Raw genomic sequence first — 18,001 nt, forward strand, 5'->3', positions numbered from 1 at the left:
GTCCAGCACCATTTACAAATTCCCAATATAGGTAACCCAAAACATGTGAATGGATGTTTGGGAGACCAGCAGAGTGAATGGGGATGGATTTTCTGGCTGCTATGCAGCCACAGGTATCTTCTGTAGATAGGAGTGGAGCACTTCTACATGCCTTCTCTCCCTTGCCCTGAGCCACAACACCTGGAGGCTGGGTGGAGCCAGGCAGAGCTGGAAGTGCTGAGCAGACTTACTAAGTCAGTGAGGCCAGCTGGCAACCTCCCTTCCTCAGATTGTTCATCTCTCATCACATCTGCTCCCTCACACCAATTTGTATGTTTACAACTTGATGCACCATCAATAACTCTCTGAGATGTGAGGCGAGATATAGGCTTTTATTGGCTGGAAGAAAGAACAAGCAGCAATTGACCACCATACTACATCCTGGAGACTGAGGACAGGGTCCAGGCTCCAATCGCCTTTATACCGGGGTATGTAGGAGGAGCCACAGGAGCAGTCAGCCGGGGGGGGGGGGGGGGGGCGTGTCCAGACAGGTATATGTAGTTCACCACACAACTACAATCTATGAAGTGTAGGTATTCCCTTATCTCCTGAGATAAGGAGGTGTAAACATCAGAACACAAGAAGCCTTTTTACATTAATGCCAGAATTAAAAAAAAATTTCCAGGGAGCTGTTGGAGAGTGACAGGCAGTGGGTTTACACGTTGACATCTACTATCAATATCACACACAGTTTAATTCCAGCATCATTTCAGATCCTGAAAATAAACTTTCACTGAAGCAAGCCAGGATGAATTTTTAGTAAGTGCTCTCAGACCCAATGAGGGAAGTAAATGTTCACAAACTGGACTTGGATTTGAATGGGATACCGCCATGGCACCATATACTGGACAGTGCCCAGGGCACATTGCTTCAACAGCAGCAGGTTCCAGTGTTAAATAAAATCCTGATCCAAAATTGTGACATCAAATATATTGTCAGGATATCCATCTAGAGTACAGTTATTATGAAATAAGCCCTTCTCACCTGTTTCAAACAGATCAACAGAGGGACACTGAGCCAGTTTATAAATATCCTTCTCTTTATTGTCCTTGGCAGCAGAAAGCAAAGGGGACTTGCTGATTCTGTGGGAAAGAAATAATGTGAACAAGCTTATTCTAATATAAAGTACATCCAGATCTAATGATGCCCCTGAGCACTCCTCACACACCAGCTAGCTGAGAGCATAAATTTATATTAGAACCTATTCAATGCTGTTGGATCACAAATCCTCAACTCTCCCTCAAATTAAACCAAGGGAGTATTTTTGTCAGGGGTACTGCAGTAGTTCATGAAGACCCACCTCACGGAAAGCCAGCATTTCCAGCAAGCTGACAATGAACTAATGAACATGGCATACTTTTGTAAAGTGGCTAACCTTGTAGCATGGCAAAAATAACAGCAGTCAATTTACACCCAATAAAGCACCATAGATGGAAATAGATAACAAGAGGAGGCATACAGGAGCTGGTCGAATGGTGTCACAACACCACACTCAATATCAACAAGACCAAGAAATTGATTTTGGACTTCAGGAAGGGAAGTTAGGGAGAGGAAACACCAATCTTTATTGAGGGGTCAGTGTTGGAAAGGAGGATTAGTTTCAAGTCCCTGAGCATCAACATTTCAGAGGATCTATCCTGGACCCCACCATATTGATGTAATCATGATGAAGGCAGTCCAGCAATTATACTTCGTTAGGAGTTTGATGAGATCTGATATTTCACCAAAGACTAGCAAACTTCTACAGATGTACCATGGAAAGCATTCTGACAGGTTGCATCATTATTTGGTATGGAGGGGCCAATACACAGGATTGTAAGAAGCTTCAGAGGGTTGTAGACTCAGCAAGCTCCATCATGGCCACAAACCTCTGAGTCATTGAAGACATCTTACAAAGGTGGTGCCTTAAGATAGCAGCTTCCATTTTGAAGGATTCTCACCATCCAGGACATGTTCTCTTCTCATTACTATTGTCAGGGAAGAAGTACAGGAACCTGAAGACACATACTCAACATTTTAGTAACAGCTTCTTTCCCATGCCTCTTTTGCATTATGTATGTACTTTTGATTCTAACTTATGACAATTTGCTCGCTTGCACTGTCCTGCTGCCTCAAAACAACAAATGTCATGACTTCTAACAGTGATAATAAACCTGATTCTGAGATAGTTTTGATGACAGAGGGGAATGCTGGTCCCTGCTCTGTTAGAGTGATTTGGAGGCTCCAGCAGAGAAGGCAGACAGAATACAATAACTCACTGACTGACAGGGACTGTGCAAGGAAATGAATCAGGATTGAAACTCTGAAGGATACCAATGCGTGGTGGATTTGATTCATGTGTTAGTCTAATTATCATATTTGTATCTCTGAGTGTGGTCCAAACCAAGCTGATTAAGGAGGCAAAAATCTCTGCTGTACACCGACTGCTGTAAACTGTGAGTTTGGGATTGTGTCAAGATTTTGGTTAAGGTGGCCAAGATGCGACATTAGTCTAGGCAGTGATAAGAAACACAAAGCTGAAAGAAACATTGATACTGAAGAATTTCGGAGTTGTATATTTTGATAATAAATGAACCTTCGGTATTGGTGCGATATAGTTTCCTTAATTGTGGCAATTGTAGACCATCTTGGAGTATGATCCAAGAATTTATGAGGGTTAGTAATACAATAATTATGGGCATCTTTGTTATCTACAGTACCTATATAAAGTATTTAGCTCCTCCCCCTGGAAGTTTTTTTAATATATTGTTTTACAACTTTGAACATTAATTTGGCTTATTTCACTACCTAGGCTTTACCCATAGCCCTCTATTTTTCTAAGCTCCATGTAGCTATCCAGGAGTCTCTTAAAAGACCCTATCGTTTCCGATTCCACTGCAGCCGCCAGCAGCCCATTCAGTGCACTCACCACTCACTGTGTAAAAAGCTTGCCCCGACATCTCCTCTGTACCTACTTCAAAGCACCTTAAAATTATGCCCTCTCATGCTAGCCATTTCAGCCCTGGGGAATAGCCTCTGACTATCCACATGATCAATGCCTCTTATTATCTTGTACACTTCTTCTTTACAAAACTGCTCAACCTCTGCCAGAGTGCAAGATGATCGTGAATGAACAGACCTTTTCAAGTCCAGCCACAAATTCTCAATTGCATTTAGGTCTGGAGTCTGACCTGGCCACTCCAGGACATTAACTTTGTTGTTTTTAAGGCATGCCTGTGTAGCTTTGGCTTTATGCTTGGGGTCATTGTTTTGCTAGAAATCAAATATCCCAAGATGCAGTTCTCTTATAGTCTGCATCAGATTTTCCTCCAGGATTTTCCTGTATTTTGCTGCATTCATTTTGCCTACTACCTTCACAAGCCTTCCAGAGTCTGCTGCAATGAAACATCCCACACCATGCTTCATGTTAGGGTCGGTGTGTTTCTGATAAATGTGTGGTGTTTATGCCAAACATAGCGTTTAGTCTGATGTGATAAAAAGTTCAATTTTATTTTCATCAGAACATAGTACTGTTACAAGGTAAGAGGTAAACCCAAATGCAGGACACTGGCATGGAGATTAAGCTAGGATGCAGACAAAGGTGAACAGCAAACAGAAGGGAGTGCAGGAAAGCAGAAGGCAGGCAGAACCTTTCTTAACATGGAGAGACGGAGTTACACAGATAAACCTTGGTGCAGAAGTAAAACTTAGAGTACTTACCTTGACATGGAGAGACAGTTTCACAGGTAAATCTCGGTACTGAAGCAAAACTGAAGCACAATCCTAAGCGGCCGGGAAATGTTAATTACCACACTGGCTAAACGAACGATCTAGCAACAAGTGGGTTGAAAGCCAGGGTTCTAATGCTGCAGGTCTTGATGAGAATCAGGTGTGCCACCATCAAAGGAAATTAGGAGAAAATGGGGAATTAACAGTCGGGTCCGTGACATGACTCCCCCTTCAACAGGAGCCTCCAGGCGAACCACCAGGCTTGTCTAGATTGTCATGATGGAAATCTCGGATAAGGGAAGGATCCAAGATGAAGGAGTGGTCATCAGGACCATAACCCTCCCAATCAACCAGGTACTGGAGACCCCTGCCTCGGCGGGGCGCATATCCAGTGTTTGCCGGATGGTGTAAGCTGGGTAGATGTCAATGATCCAGGCGGGTGGAGGAGGTTCAGCAGGAGGCCACAAAAAAGGGCTGACAGATACAGTTTTCAGTTCAGAGATGTGGAACGTGGGATGAATGTGCATGGATCTGTGCAGTTTGAGTTTGACCACCGAGGGGTTGCTGATGCTCTCAATTTCAAATGGTCTGAGGTAACGAGGTGCGAGTTTGTTGGATTCATTCTTGAGGGGAATATCTTTTGAAGAAAGCCAAATCTTCCGATAATTAGATGCAGGAATTCGATGGCTATCGGCAATCCTCCGGTTGTGGTTAGCTGAGTGGAGTGCGCCGAGCGTGCATTCTTCCAGACCTTACAGCATCAGTGGAGATGGGCCTGAACTGAAGGCTCAGCAATGTCGTCTTCATGTGCAGGAAACAGAGGGGGTTGGTAACCAAGGGAGCATTCGAAAGGGGACATTCCGGTGGCAGTGCTGACCAGGGGGTTGTGGGCATACTTACCCAAGTGAAAAGGGTGCTCCAGGATGATGGGTTGTTGGTGGATATGCAGCGCAGTTCTGGTTTGCTTGATCCGTTTGATTGTTAGTCTGTGGATGGAAACCAGAAGACAGACTTACTGAGGCTCCAAGGGCTTGACAGAAGGATTTCCAGATTTGAGAGGTGAATTGAGGTCAGAAACAATATCAGAAGGTGGAAGACATGATGGACAAGGAGGTTGGCTGTTTTACGGGCTGTAGGGGGTTTGGGAAGGGCTATGAAGTGCACAGCTTTGGAGAAACGATCCACCACGATGAGTACAGCAGTGTTACCATGTGAAGGAGGTAGTCCAGTGACAAAATCCAGAGCAACGTGGGACCAAGGGCGGTTAGGGACGGGTACGGGACGAAGCAGTCCAGCAGGTGGCTGATGGGAGGCTTTTCCGCAGGCACACACAGTACAGGCAGAGACGAAGGAGCGAGTGTCAGCATCCATGGAGGGCCACCAGAACTGTCACTTCAGAAGGGACAGAGTTCAATCGATTCCAGGATGACAGGCGAAGTGGGAAGTATGCCCCCACTGCAGAACCTGAGACCAAACAGCGTCAGGCACGAAGAGGTGATGGGGGGGGGGGGGTGGTCCATTGCCTGGGTCCAGTTGAGTCCATTGGGCTTCTTTGACTGTGGATTCGATTTGTGGATATTGACAAGAGAGAGCATCTGGCTTCCCGTTCTTGGAACAAGGATGATAGGTGAGGGTGAACTTGAAATGGTCAAAAAAAAAATGCCCAACGGGTTTGGCATGAATTAAAGTGTTTAGCGGTTTGGATGTATGCCAGGTTCTTATGGTCCATCCAGATGATGAATGGGTGTTCTGCTCCCTCCAGCCAGTGCCTCCGCTCCTCCATGGCGAGTTTCACAGCCAGCAACTCTCAGTTCCCAACATCGTAGCTCTGTTCGGCGGGGGATAGACAGTGAGAGAAGGTGGCGCAGGGATGGAGCTTTTGGTTTGAGCCAGAGCGTTGGAAGAGGACCGCTCCCACCCCAGAGTCAGAGGAGTCGACTTCCATAATGAATTGGTGAGGGGGATCAAGTTGGACCAGGATGGGAGTGGAGGTGGAACATCGCTTCAACTCTGAGAAGGCCGAGTCCGCTTTAGGGGTCTGGTGAAAAGGGGTTGCAGGAGAGGTAAGTTGAGTAAGGGGCACTGCCACCTGGCTGTAGTCCCTGATGAAGTGACTGTAGAAGTTTGCGAACCCCAGAAATTGCTGGAGTTGTTTGAGCGTCGTGGGTTTTGGCCACTCTGCCACTGCCCGGAAATCAATGCTGTACCCCAGGAATCTGACAGAATGGGCATGGAACTCCCACTTCTCTGCCTTAACAAATAGCTTATTCTCCAAAAGCCTCTGAAGGATCTGATGAACATGGTGGGTGTGTTCCTGAAGACTATGGGAGAAGATTAGGATGTCATCCAAATAAACAAAAACTGAACAGTTAATAAAGTCCCTAAGGACGTCGTTTACCAGGGCTTGGAAGTCAGCGGGGGCATTGGTGAGTCCGAATGGCATGACCAGATATTCAAAATGTCCAAGGGGGTATTAAAAGCTGTTTTCCATTCATCTCCCTCCCTTATCCTGACCAGATGATAGGCATTCCACAAGTCCAACTTAGAGAAAATTGTGGCTCTGTGAAGGGGCTCGAATGCAGAGTTGATAAGGGGCAGGGGATACTTATTCTTTATGGTGATGTTGTTCAGACCACGGTAGTCAATGCAGGGATGTAGTGAGCCATCTTTCTTCCCCACAAAGAAACCTACGCCTACAGGGGAACATGAGGATTGGATAATGCCAGCCATGAAGAAGTCACTTATGTAAGTCTCCATTGCTTCCCTTTCTGGACGGGATAGGTTATACAGCCGACTGGTGGGTAATGAGGCTCCGGGGATAAGGTCAATTGCACAATCATAAGGGCGATGTGGAAGCAGGGAAAGAGCCCGTTGCTTGCTAAACACTTCTCCCAGATCATGATACTCTACTGGAACCTTGGACGTCAGGGGTCTCAGAGGCGGACGTGGTCGCGGTGATCTCCACTGGGTAAAGGGCTGATTGCAGACAAGTGGAATGGCAGAATGAACTCCAGCTGACTATCTTCCTGGTGGGCCAGTCAATGTGGGGGTTATGATGGTTTAACCAGGGGTAACCAAGAACCATAGGGGCTTGAGGAGAGGAAATTAAATTGAATTGTACCTGTTCCCGATGGTTTCCGCAGAGAAGGAGAGGCAGAGGTTCTGTGCAGTGTGTTACTCGGGCCAGAAGTTTACCGTCCAGTGCCCAGGCTTCCAGGGGGGTGCACATTGGCTCACGAGAAATTCCAGTTTGGAAGGCTAAGTTTTCATCCAAAAAGTTTCCCTCAGCGCCGGAGTCCACTAGTGCTAACAAAGGCAAGGATTGTTGGTTGTAACACAAAGTACCTTGAAGCTGCATCCAAGGTCGGGCAACAGAAGGGCATGTTGTCTGGCTCACCAGGGTCCCCCTTTCTCCTGGTGAGCCTTCCCTTTTTGGCTGAAGGGGACAGGTAGCAACAAAGTGACCAGACTGGCTGCAATTTGGACACTCACCCGCTCTCAATCTCCGGAGTCGTTCTGTGGGGGAAAGGCGGTTCCGTCCCAGCTGCATGGGTTCCTCTCCCAGGGCGGTGGAAATGGCAGGGCTGGGAGCTACTCTGGGAGTAGATGGAGGAGAGAGGCTTGTTCTGGAAGGAGGTGGTGGACGACCAGTTCTTTCTCTATGGTGTTCTCGGAGGCGATTGTCCAACCTGGTGGCTAAGGAGATCAGGGAATCCAGGCTGTCAGTGTCATCTCTTGCCGCCAACTCGTCTCTCACTACGTCGCTGAAACCATTCTGAAAAACCCCTTGAAGTGACTCATCATTCCACCGAGTCAGCTGCTAATGTCCGGAACTCCACGGAATATTCGGCAACACTGCGTGAGCCCTGACAGAAAGTGAGTAGACACTTGGCGGCATCTTTACCCGGACGGGGTGGTCAAAGATCTTACCCCGCAACAACCCCATGATATAAACAATCTTTGAGTTATCCGTGGAGTACGTGGACGACTGCTGTTCGAACACCAAGTAGCACTGAAGAAGGAAGGCCGGGCACTTCCCCAAATCCCCAGCGTAGTGCTCTGGCTCAGGTACGTGAGGCTCTCTTGGCGGGGGTGTTGCTGACACATAGGGGGTTTGCCGCTATGGATTGGCTGGGCTGGTTAGACAGGAATGGGTTGAGTAAAATAAGTGGATGCATGGTCCACCTGGTCACCGATCTGCGTGACATGAGCCGACAGGGAACGGAGTTCTACATGATCTCCCAGAGGAGTTGGTCGTGCTGTCCCAGTAGGGAACTTTGGCTGGCAATGGCTTGTTGAAGGGTATTGGTGTCCGCTGGGTCCATCGTGGCCAGATCACTCTGATACAGTAATGAGGCGAACCCAAATGCAGGACACTGCCATGGAGATTAAGCTAGGATGCAGACGATGGTGTGAGTGTTGTAAACAGGAAAGCAGAAGGCAGGCAGAGCTTATCTTGACACAGAGCATAGAAAGGCAAGCGGCAGACAAAACTTTTCTTAACACGGAGAGACGGAGTTACACAAGTAAACCTCAGAACTGAAGTAGAACTTAGAAAACTTATTTTGACACGGAGAGACTGAGTTTCACAGGTAAATCTCAGTACTGAAGCAAAACTTAGAACACACAATCCTAAGCGGCCGGGAAACGCTAATTACCACACTGGCTAAACGAACGATCTGGCAACTAGTGGGTTGAAAGCCGGGGTTCTAATGCTGCAAGTCTTGATGAGAGCCAGGTGTGCCGCCATCAAAGGAAATTAGGAGAAAATGGGGAATTAACGGTCAGGACCATGACAAGAACCTTCTTCCAGTTGACTTCAGTGTCTCCCACATGCCTTATGGAAAACTCTAGCCAAGATTTTTTTCCAAACAGTGGTCCTTTGCCACTCTCCCATAAAGCTGCATTTGGTGAAGCACCCGGGCAACAGTTGTTGTATGTGCAGTCTCTCCCATCTCAGCAACTGAAGCCTGTAACTCATCCAGAGTTGTCATTTATTTTTTGGTGGCCTTCCACACTTAGTCTTTGAGGATGGCCTGCTCTAGGCAGATTTACAGCTGTGCCATATTCTTTCCGTTTCTCAACGATTGACTTAACTGTACTCCAAGGAATATTCAGTGACTTGGAAATTTTCTTGTATCCATCTCCCAACTTGTGCTTTTCAATAACCTTTTTGCAGAGTTGCTTGGAGTGTTCTTTGTCCTCATGGTGTAGTTTTTGCCAGAATACTGACTCGCCATCAGTTAGATCTTCCAGATGCAGGTGTATTTTTAATAAAATCAAATGAAACACCTTGATTGCATTCAGGTGATCTCCATTTAATTATGTGACTTCTGAAACCAATTGGCTGCACGAGTGATGATTTTGTGTGTCATATTTGGAAGTAAATACTTATGCAATCAACTACCATCCAGCCTCTGTTGCTATCTTTGTCCCTCCATCTCCATATTATCTCCTCTTCTCTCCCATCGGGAAGAAGATACAAACATCTGTAAGTACATACCACTAGGCTCAAGGATGCCTTCTACCTTGCTGTTAAAAGACTATTGAATAATTCCCCAGTATGATAAGATGGACTCTTGTCCTCACAATCTACCTTATGATCTTGTACCTTACTGCCTAACTCTACTGGCCTTTCTCTGCAAATGTCCCACCCTATTCTAGATTCTGTTCCTGTTTTACCTTCTACGACCTCAACACACTCTGTAATGATTTGATGTGTATGAACAGTATGCAAGACATGCTTTTCCCCATACCTCAGTACATGTGACAATAAACCAGTTTCCAAATCTAATTCCACCTAGGTCCATCTGTCAATCAACTCCTCCTCCTAACCTATTGCTTACCAGCTCCTGCCTCACTCCTCCCCTTGGCCTCCTCATACTGGCTATCTCCCCTTTACATTCTCTATTTATCAGTTAGTTATTTTGCTCCTGAATCAGATAGCTTATATCAAAGAGATCTAAATAAGGGGGAGGGAAGTGCAGAGAAAATGTAGGTCCCAATAGACTAGAAAGCAATATATGAAGGAGTTTCCTAGAAACTATAAAGAGAATAAATAGGGAAGAATAGGCCAATCAGCCTGAAAAAAAGTAGGATTTTCATTGAATGTACTGTAATAATCAAATACTTAGAAAAGTAAATATTCAGTTAGGGGATTTGAATTTGATCAGTTTAGTAGAGTGTATAAAGAGGATATTTTACCGGCCAGGTAATGGAAAATCAGTCGATGTTGTGTGTTTTGACGAAGCCTTTGATAACGTACATGTGCAAGGTTGCTCCCTGGAGGAAGAGGACATGGAGGCTAAAGATGATGTTTTAAAGTCTTAGAGATTTGGTTAAAAGACAGCAAATTGAGATTAAAGATATTTTCAAGTTGTCTTGCTTTAACTAACTAATGTGCCTTAGGGACCAATACTTGCATCTCAGTGATTGCAATGTTCTGTTCATAACACAAAATGATTGATTGTAGTGCATCCCTGTTTACTGACAATGCAAGGACAGATGGGAAAGTAAGAGTGAATTCATCAAATCTGCCTGGACTGGACAAGCAAGTGAGGCAAAAATGTAGCCAATAGAGTATAATGTGGAGAAATTGGAGGTTATCAATTTCCATAGGAGAATAACAATACAGAGTATTGGTGTGAAGATGTCTGGAGAATGACAAGCACAATATTTCTGGCATATTCACAAGGTGTCAAAACATTCAGATATGGGGTTGGGGGGAGAGAGAGGGGGAGAGGGGGGAAGAGGGGAGGGGGAGAGGGGAGGGGAGAGGGGAGGGGGAAGAGAGAGAGAGAGGGGAGAGGGGAGGGGAGAGAGGGGAAAGAGAGGAGGTCAACAGTTCACTGAGTTTAATGAGAACTGTTGCAGAATTTAAAGGTAAGAAAAACAATAAACACTAGGCCAACAGGGTCATTAAGAACTCTCAAACTGAAAATTAAATGCCAACACCATGGCTGGAAGCAATAACTAAACACAAACTGAATACTGCATCTCTCCCACACAAGGACAAGGATATGCAGGAAGCATAAATATTCTTGTTCTTTTGGTCATGTCTTGATAAGACTACACCAAAAAGAAGGCAGTTAAATACCACCATAGTGGTATTAGCTGGAAAGTGCATACTCAAGAGCACAATTGCTGAACCTATAGCACAGCCTGTCTGCGGAAGTGCATAGACCCTGCAGCAGAGTTCATGGCTGTGACACAATGAGGGTCAATGGAAATTTTTTTTATTGTATCAAGAGGGATAGATAATGAAGTTGGGAAGTCTTGTAACTGCAAGAATTTGCAATCTTGAGTATAGTTTTGGGTTCATCAATTAAGAAAGGAAATGTTTGCTTTAGGGACCACTCCCAGACATGAATCCCACAATGAGGCTACAGACAGTGAAGACCAAGCTGATTGGTCCTAGGCTCACTGGAGTTTATAAGTAGAAAATGTTCAAGATACTCAGGAGACTTGGTAGGGTAACTGCTGAAAAGTTGTTTACTCTGGTGAAAAGCCCTGAACTAAGATGAAGATGAGGAATTCCTTCTCTCAGAGGGCTCCAAATTCTGGCATTCACTGCCGGAGAGAGTTACAGATCACAAGCCATCTTGTATAGTCAAGGTTTTTTTAAAAAAAGGATTCAAAAACTTATAGAATTCATCAGAAAGTGGAGTTGTTCAGATCACAGTGGACTTGATGAATGGAAAAACAGGCCAGTGAGCATTTAATAGGCTATTGGTGAGCTAGTTTTACTTTATTTCTGACCCATACCACTCCTGCTGTTCACTGCTTGATGGGTTTTTATGAAAATAAATTTACCGTGTTTAACAAGTTCTGCCCATGTGTTGGGTATTTGATGGGATACTGGGAGCATTACAATGGTCTGTCCATCTGAGCTCACAGACTGGAAGAGTTTGAAGCATTTGTCTATAGAAGTTTTAATCTGTGTGTAAACCATATTTTATCTCTTGGGAATATACATCACTGAAACACATCTTTCTGACCACCTTTTCCATTCTGACCAATGATCACCTATATAGACTAATTACATTCTCCAATGGGCCAGGCAAAGTCTGGGTAGAAAAGAAATATTGATCAGGGTGTCAAAAGATATGGTGAGAAGGCGGCTGTATGGGGTTGAGTGGGATCTGGAATCAGCCATGATGGAATGGCGGATCAGATTTGATGGGCTGAATGGCCTAATTCTGCTCCTATGGCTTAGGGTCTCATGTTTCAGGTTGAAACCCTGCATCAGGCCGACAGCAGGATTTTGACCAAAAGCACTGACATTTGCTGCTCAACCTCCAGCCGATTTGTTTGTTGCTCCCCAGATTCCAGCATCTGCAGTCTCTGGCATCTCCTTTACGGTTTATAAAAAAAGTTAACCAGAAGTCCAAAAATTATAGGTGACTGAAAATATTTAGCATGTGAAACCTATACCGCATAAGGAATCAGAGCAATCTTGCATTTCACTAGCCAGATGGATGATCCCTGAAGTGCAAGTAATTCCTGAAATTCTTTTCAAACATATTTGCTGTTACTGCACTGTTGGAGATTGCTTAGGATACACTGCTCAGTGCTGACACCTGGAGACAAACAATCCAGTGCAGTTGACAACTGGAGATGCCAGATAGACAAGAGGCAAAGGTCCCACACACAATAACAAAAATACACACACTCAACTCAAAAATTTAGAAAGTCTTTCCCTCAGCATCAGATTTCTGAATAGTCCATGAAGCCAAGAATAGTATTTTGTTATTTCCTTTTTGCATTATTTATTTTTGTAGCTTATAATAATCTTGCATCTTAGCACTGTGCTGCTGTAGTAAAACCACAAATTTCATGCCATATGAGTGAATGATAATAAATCTGATTCTGATAAAAACAGAAAATGCTGCCCAGGCCAGATGTATGGCACTGTTAACGTTTTAGGCTTAAATCGCCTGTAGTTATTTTATATTTGAGGCATCTGTAGGTTTTGTTTCTAATATACACATCTCCCTCATCCACAGCTCTGCACATCACAGACAACAGCCTCTCCTCTGTGGACTCTGTCTACACTTCTTGCTGCCTCATTAAAGAAGCCAGCATAATCAAATACCCTACCCAACCCAGTCATTTTCTCTTCTCCCTTCTTCAATCAGACAGAAGATATAAAAGATATAAAGCATGTACCACCAGGCTCAAGGACAGCTTCTATCCCCTAGCATAATAATTCACTAGTATGATCAAATGGATGCTTGATCTCACAATCTAGCCCAGGGGTGGGCAAACTTTTTGACTTGTGGGCCACAAAGGGTTCTAAAATTTGTCAGGGGGACCGGACCAGGAGCAGATGGATGGAGTGTTTTGGTAATACACCTCATAAGAGAAAATAAAATATCATGGGATATGTAGAAAACATGTGCTTTAATTTCAATTGAAAATGAACAAATGCATTACAACAAAATATCTGTCTTTGAAGTCCCATGGTAGTTAGCTATTTATTGAAATGACTTTTAAAACACTGAAAATTAAATGAATAAAATACAGCTTTTTTTAATAGTAACAGTTATTATTTTAAAGCACTGAAAATTCTGTTATCCTTCAAGATATTATCATCATCACTCTCCTCCTGACTGTCTTTATTTCAAAAACGGTAGGAGATACAGGTCTACTTGTCCTGCTCCTTCTTATTCAATTGTCCCCTGTGCCAAAACTCAACAACGACCAGCACAAGGACAGAACAGCGCCAGTATGCGGAGCGCGTTATTTGATCTGGAACACATTTTTTATTTTGAGAACGTACGTGCACCTGCGCACTACTCATGTCCATCACTTAACAGAAATGACGTGTAACATGTAAGGCTTATTGAAAAAAATATTTTCAAATGCATTTTTTACATAACACAACGAAGAATCTTATTTTTAATTTCAGTGGGAACAGTGTTGTTGGTCTCCCTTTTTAGCCAGCGCATCAAAGTCTGGATTTAGTTTTGTTGTGGCGAAAACGCCAGAATTGCGGGGAAAAAAATGTTAACAAGGTTTATTAATATAATTTCATCAAGTTCTGCGGGCCGGATTAAAAAGCTTAAGGGGCCGCATATGGCCCCTGGGCCGTAGTTTGCCCATGCCTGATCTAGCCCATTATGATTTTGCACTTTTTACCTGCACTGCAGTGTTTATACTTTATTTTGCATTGTTATTGTTCTACTTCAATGCACTGTGTAATTATCTGATCAGTATGAATGGTGTGCAAAACAAGTTTTTCACTCTTCTATTTTGGTACCCGTGTCAACAATAAACCATTTCCAGTTCATCCCTTCTTTAACCCACACACTTTTTTCTTCCTTTGTTCCGATAAAAGTGACCTTGACCTTGGAATTTCCAACCTTTTTTATGCCATGGACCAATATCATTAAGCAAGGGTCCATAGACCGCTGACCTTAAACATTTCCTCTGTTTCTCTCTCTGCAGATGCTGAGCATCTCTATCATTTCCTACTGGTAAAACAGATCTTCCTCAATCTGGGCCAGGTTCAGTGCCCCACATTCCATATTGGCCAAGTCACACCTGTTGATCACCAAACCTGAGTGGAGGAGGGAAGAGTTTGGTAGAAGAAAGTCATTCGGCAACCTTCCCCAATTCTGACACCACTGATCAAACACTGACACTTTTTAGATGCCCACTACCCACAGCCAGCCAGGATGATCTCATCCTTTGAGAATAAAATCCAAAGTATTCCATCAACTACTTCTGTTTAGCCATCGCCTTTGTAAACAGAAGCATTCTCATTTTGAAAAATGGGGGAGATAACCTAACCCTTCTTTGGAGGAAGCATAAGGGACGATAGAGGCAAACAATCCACAGATTGTTACTGACTTTTTTTTGCAAGCAATGGCTTCATTTGTATAGTAATGATCAAAAAAAGGATGATAGCTGGATTAAACTGACAGAAAAGGGAATGCGACACCCCTAGAGTCTGGGGCAGGACATAACCAGTATAGAGCATGACAAGATTAAGTTCATCTGTGACAAGCAGGCACAAGGGATTACAGATGCTGGAATCTGGAACAACCCACAAGACGTTGGAAGAATTCAGTGAGTCAGGCAATATCTGTGGGGGGAAATGGGCAGTCAACATTTGGTTGTCTGTCTTTTCCATCCGCAGAAGCTGCCTGACTTGCTGAGTTCCTTCAGCATTTTCTATTGCACTTGTAAACACTGAAGGAAATGATGAGAGCAAATGAGTCACCTGCAGTGATGGATGTGAATGGTGCACCTGGCTAGGTAAGGCAGCTCTGGGATACCAACGCTGAACTTATAGACACTTCTACATTGGAACAGCCCACATATTATTATTACACCCAAGTCAGGGGTACTTACAGACCTTGGTTTCTAGGAACGGCTTAATTTATTTCTGTTGCTCTTCCCACTTTTAGTAATTATTCTTTCTTATTATTATCATGTGTTTTCGATACTATTCATTGCAATACCGTGGAGCTGTGGTTACCACATCAAATGATTTTTGTGTATTTTCCGACTTATGGACAAAAGCGAAATTAGGTCATCTCTAAAAACGGAAGCTGTATGTCACTCATGGACGGCTTGTATTATTCTTTGGGATGGGATCCAAAGCAAGCTGACTAACAGCGTACAGGTTATTGATTACGTTAAACTATAATCAACTCAATCTATTAATTAATAACTTAATCAATTAGCCTTAAAGTTAAATAAAAGATAGATATTAATACAAGTAAGGATAGCAAGGCAAAGGAAGATCCTCCCGGGTCATTGGGGTATCAGAAGAGAAACCAAAACTCCTAAAAAAAAGTCTTAAAGTTGGCATTCTCAGACGGGTCTCGAGAAGCCAGGGTCGGGGGCGCTGCCACGTAGTCCCACTGCGGTTCCTCATCTTCCTCAGCCAACACCCTCACGATGGTGCGGTTGCCGAGGACAGCCCAATCGGTGCCTGTTTCTCGGTGGGGTATAGGTTGACAGGGGACATCCCGCTGCCCTGCGCTCACCTCTTCTGCTGCACCGCGAGCATCTGGTAGAGCTGCGGACCCATCTCTGAGTCCAGCTTCCGCAGCCAATTCGCCATCGCCAGCCTCCAGCCGTCCCATAGCAAGCCCACCATCTTCCTCCTGTGATCTCCTTCCTCCACCACCCTCTGAGCTGAGGCCCTGACAGAAGCAATAGAACATCAGTGAATTGTCACACCTCTGGGGGAGGAGCTGCCAAACTCTGCAAGTCTTTGTTTTAACTCTTTCACGGGAAAATGCAAATGTAAGACATAAGGACTGTAGAGACTGGAATCTGGAGCAAACCAAGAGCAAAAATCTACTGGGGGGATAATAGAGAATCCGGGAGCATTGGTAGAGGGAAATAGAAAGCTGAACGGGGTTCCAATGCTGCCGGACCCATTAAGTTCCTCCGGCAATCTCCGGAATCTGCTTCCTCCCTCCCCCGCCCCACTCCCCACCTCCCTGCTTCCTTTCTCTCTTCGTCCTGCTTTATCAAATTCATCTCGTTCACAGCCAACCACCCCCAGCTCCCCATCATTCAGTTTATTTCTCTTCCTCCATCTGTCCAATACCACACACTCCTCTCACTGGGTCATATCCCACACCCCTATTTCCACCTGATCTCCCCACCTCCCCTATCAGATTCCATGCTCCACGTTGCCCTCCTAAATGCGATTCCATTCTCCATGTTCCTCTTCTATATGAGATTACATCATCTGCAGCCCTTTGTCACCTCCACCTATTACCTCCCAGCCTCTGCCATTATTTCCACTGATCCATCTGCCAGTCACCCCTCCTACTTCCATCCACTGATCAACCATCAGCTCTTGCTCTGCCTCTTCCTCTCACTTCTTTATCTTGCCGATCTCCAGTCAGTCTCAAACCAGATGAAGGGTCTCAAACCAGAATGTCAACTCCCTATCCCTCTCCAATCCTACCAGATGATGCCTGAGCTGCTAAATTCCTCTAGCAGTTTTTGGTGGAAAAGGAAAGGCCATTCATCCAAAAGCTTTTCAAAATCTGTGTATCCCTGATCCCTTTAATAACCTCATGTTCTTAAGCATCAAGGTGGTTGAAGGTAATTTTGGGAGCAATATCTGCTTACCTGGAGTTAATTCTAATTGAGTGAGTATGTAAGTATGTACTCTGTGACTAACCAGTGTCTCCCAGTCACATCTTGTTCAACATATATTTTCATTGGCTTCTGGAAATTAAAATGGTGATGGGGTGCAGAGAAATGTTCAGAATTTACTTGTAATGCTCAGACATTGAAGTTATATAGAGCTTCTTCCCATCCTTGGAAGCCATGGATAGTTTACAACCAAAGATTTCCCTAGGTGTAATTACATTAGGTTCCCTAGGTTACATTACACTGATGTAATGTACAGTGCGTAGCTGGATCTTGTACAGAGGAAGGTGCCACTTTCAAACCACTTATTTTGGTGATAAATATAAGTCAGAAGATGGAAAGTTAGATTCTGGAAGAGACTGGAGCCTTAGCAGAGGTGAGGGTTTGGATATCAGAATAGCTGGAATTCTTCATAATCCATGAAATTTTAATTCTCAGTCTCTAGGCCAGGTTCCCACTGAAAATTCTATTACCTTTGGAAAGTATCTCAAAATATCCATCAGGAAAAATATATAGAGCTTTTATTAAAGATCTCATCTGAAATGGTACTTATAACAACTGGGACATCCCCCCCCCCCCCACACACACACACCAAATCTTGAGTTTTTAATGGATGTTCTTAATCTCGATCCCCTGGTAGGTGATCCAATCTTTGGGATTAAGGTCATGGCTACTGGAGATGGTATCCACTCCCATGATTACACCGTCCCTGACACTACTACAATCTTTTCACTTTCATCAGGTGTAGTATGGTACTTTGATTAGTTGCTGTTCCTCCTGTTAAAGCCTTCTTTTGTTTTGGATTTGCAAGTGCTGAGGATTCTTCAACATTACTGTCTTCATTCCCCTATCTGCCAGAGCCCAGTCACATCACCCTGTTCTTGATCACTGATTAAAGCTGAAGTACATATATAACTTCACAAGATTATCATTAGAACTAGCATAGATTCAATGGGCCAGATGAAAGGCATTGATCGTGTGGATAGTCAGAGGCTCTTTTCCAGGGCTGAAATGGTTGCCACAAGAGGACACAGGTTTAAGGTGCTGGGGAATAGGTGCAGAGAAGATAGATGTCAGGGGTAGGTTTTAATACTCAGAGAGTGGTGAGTGCGTGGAATGGGCTGCC

General features: G+C 44.3%; 1 protein-coding gene across 1 annotated transcript in view; it reads right to left on the reverse strand.

Annotated features, from left to right (window-relative positions):
- Window positions 1–15,878, reverse strand: part of LOC140714866 (transient receptor potential cation channel subfamily V member 6-like) — a 44,037-nt gene extending 28,159 nt beyond the window's left edge. The window contains exons 1-2 of the mRNA XM_073026548.1: window positions 15,747–15,878; window positions 1,024–1,121 (exon numbers count right to left, since the gene is read on the reverse strand). Of these exons, the coding sequence (XP_072882649.1) occupies window positions 1,024–1,121; window positions 15,747–15,859 (211 nt within the window). The 5' untranslated portion in view covers window positions 15,860–15,878. The remainder of the gene's footprint in view (window positions 1–1,023; window positions 1,122–15,746) is intronic.
- Window positions 15,879–18,001: the final 2,123 nt, after the last annotated feature.

Source organism: Hemitrygon akajei, chromosome 22, assembly GCF_048418815.1.
Source record: "Hemitrygon akajei chromosome 22, sHemAka1.3, whole genome shotgun sequence".
NCBI lineage: Eukaryota > Metazoa > Chordata > Chondrichthyes > Myliobatiformes > Dasyatidae > Hemitrygon > Hemitrygon akajei.